The sequence below is a fragment of the Mobula hypostoma genome, unplaced genomic scaffold (genome assembly GCF_963921235.1).
Source record: "Mobula hypostoma unplaced genomic scaffold, sMobHyp1.1 scaffold_116, whole genome shotgun sequence".
Lineage (NCBI taxonomy): Eukaryota > Metazoa > Chordata > Chondrichthyes > Myliobatiformes > Myliobatidae > Mobula > Mobula hypostoma.
Window position 1 is genome coordinate 137,030 of NW_026948192.1, and position 2,949 is coordinate 139,978.

At 45.6% G+C, this 2,949-nt stretch overlaps 1 protein-coding gene across 1 annotated transcript; it reads right to left on the minus strand.

Annotated features, from left to right (window-relative positions):
• Positions 1 to 294: 294 nt before the first annotated feature.
• On the minus strand, positions 295 to 2,711 carry LOC134341745 (compound eye opsin BCRH2-like). The gene is given in 3 exon segments (XM_063039654.1): positions 295 to 902; positions 905 to 1,192; positions 2,645 to 2,711. Coding segments are annotated over 3 exon segments (963 nt in total).
• Between the last annotated feature and the right edge of the window lie 238 nt (positions 2,712 to 2,949).

The window sequence follows — 2,949 nt, forward strand, 5'->3', positions numbered from 1 at the left end:
CATACGTCATTACGATTCGCAACCCATCTGAAAATATTTACAAAGAAAAACAAGTACAAGAGCGATGTTTACTGTAAGTTCGCGTCGATCGTCGGCTGCCTTTTTCTTTTATCTTCCGCAAAAAGTAGGGTGAATTTAAGATTTGGTGGGATACGGAGGTCGCAAGTGTTTGTTCTTGTGCTGTGTCTATCTTCGGCTCTAAACCTGTTTTATTCTCCTCACTGCTACGTTCTCCGATGACGCCCGTACTGTAGCGTCAAGATGGAAATCACTGCGACCGCATCTGAGAACAACTTAAATGTTTTGTCTATTAATTAGCTCAATAATTGACGTGAGCGGATATTTCGCTGCGCTGATGAACTGCTCTCTGAACTTGGACTGAGTTACCCCATAAATAAACGTGTTTGTGCAACAACTTAATATCACCAGCATGTATCCCAATTGTGGAAATATGTATTCAGAATCGTTGTAATAATTTTGATCCAACCCGGCGATGGTGTTATAAAGAAACTCGGCAACATTCACCGACCACAGGACGATGAAGCTTCCGGAGACGGTGAGAAGTGAAATCACAGACCTCCTCCTGCTCTCCATCTCCGGGTCACTGCGGTTCCCTGACTTGCTCTGACCCCTCATCCCCTCACGGACGCGACGAGTCACTAAAATGTGTCTGACTGTCAGAGAGCTGAACAGTAGTATTAACACCAACAGGATTAACGGAGTTACAACTGCAGAAAACCATCTAAATCCCACCCATCCGTGATCCGTAGAGTATCTCGGCTTTCGAATACAGTCCCATGGAATACTGTCAATCACTTTCGCAGGACGATATATGAAGAAGTAGGGCGCGTTGGTAAAACAGAGCAGAACGCCGGTTGTTGTCAAAACCACAGCCGCAGTTTCCCGGTGCAATATTTCGTTTTCAACTTCTGGTAACAGATGGCGGCAAACCGATCAAACGTAGAAGTGACGGTAAACCAGCCAGAACATAGTCCCAGGGCATAGATCACACTGCGTACGGGGGTGATATCCAGGAAAGTACCTGGGAAATAATAATAACTGACCCGCCATAGAATGACTTGAAAGATGATGATAAGTAGATCCGCCGTTGCCATGGTCACCAGGTAGCGAGTGGTGCAGGTAGAGAGGCCGCACTTTCCCCTGCTCAGGATCACCATCGTCACGAAATTCACTGGGGAAACAGCAAGAAGTATGAGGGACACACATCAAAGTTGCTGGTGAACGCAGCAGGCCAGGCAGCATCTCTAGGAAGAGGTACAGTCGACGTTTCAGGCCGAGACCCTTCGTCAGAAGTATGAGGGATTTACTCTCTCGCGGTCCATGTGTTTCAGTGCAGAGATATGCTGGACATTGAGAACAATAAAACCTTGTGGACAACTCGTTTCTGGAATTTGAAAAAGGTGTAAAACGGTGCGGTGCTTGTTACTGGTAGAGGAGCAGTGTCATGGAAAGAGGCATTGTCAACTGATCGCTGGGGGACTTTGGAGAAATCAACGTAAATCTCCCAGTATTGGGTTTTGACTCATGGTAAAGCCTGAAGAATTGGCATTTTTTTCTCAGCGACGGTGATTGCCGCGTTCCAGTCACCTATGTTCTGGCATTCTCTGCATACCACGAAACCCGAGCTCTGTCCATTTACAAATTTCAAAGCAAATTTAGTTCTCCCGTTGCATTGTCTTCGTCTCCTTCTAGGCTCCCGTTTGTCACTCGCCCACAGGGTTTCACCGGATTCGCTTATTCAAATTCCGCAACTACTCGGGTTCCTTCACACTATAGCAAGGGATCGGATCGAAAGTTTCAATTCTCGCTTTTAAATATTCCCTCTGACCCGATTAACGTTGCAGATATTTTGCACGTTTGTGCTTAAAACATTCAATTTCTAAAGCAAAGACAATATAAGTACTTCAAAACATCTGCCTCTTTTAGGAGTTGCTCCAAACTACTGCAGCATTATTCTAAATGATTCAATGGTTATTGTTCCGGAGCGGAGTATCGCACGGACCTTATCCCGCCAGCCGCTTACGGAAACCACAGTGTTGGCTCTTAACTCCCGCTTCGCCACGGACAACAGGGTGTGGAAACAAACTCTGGCACACTAAAGCGCGCACAGACCCTGATCTGAATTTTCGAAAACTCCCAATGGTTCCGAATCTGAGTCACAAGTGATGTCTACCGCTCTCCCCGAAATATCACGACGATCCTCTTCCCGCGTTCCCTTCAAACTTGCAGCAATTTATTTAAACACAGCGCAATACATTTATATTTAAGTTTAAAGCATATTACAATATTGATACGGAATATCACAAAGTAGCCCGTAAAGGTGCCGAGGGGGTTGGATTATCGGACAGCGGCTTTACATTGATAAATCAAAACTCTCCGCCATGAATCCGCAAAATGACTCCATCTCCCCAATCTGCCATTCTACATTAGTTTCAGCTGCCGGTTTATTTTCAGTCGAAGCCGTGGATTAAACTGTAAGGGAACCTCTGAATGCACAGATTGTTGTGTTACAATGTCGGTACCTCACTCACCGATACACCGGCATCACAACGCTGTCGGTAACTGAACGAGTCCAAAGACCGCGCACACAGACTAGCAAATGTTTGTTCGCCGATGTTCTTACCAGGAACACCAATAACGGCAATGATCATGTACCATATCTTTCTCACACTGTACAATGTTTCAAGCATGTTGTGTGAGATTCAGCCTGACTTCCAGCTGCCCGCGATCTCGCTGAAGAAACACTGAGCTGATGAGTCTCCACGCTCATTCATTTATACTCGCTCCAGCACACCGAATATTCAATACTACACAAGGCTGACGTGTCTCCCAACAGCTGGGAGCTTGATGCAAAATTTCAAAATCTCAACGACGAAGAAATGACGGTTCAGAAGTCAATGAATGTTGTTGTAAAACACTCTCGGTTTT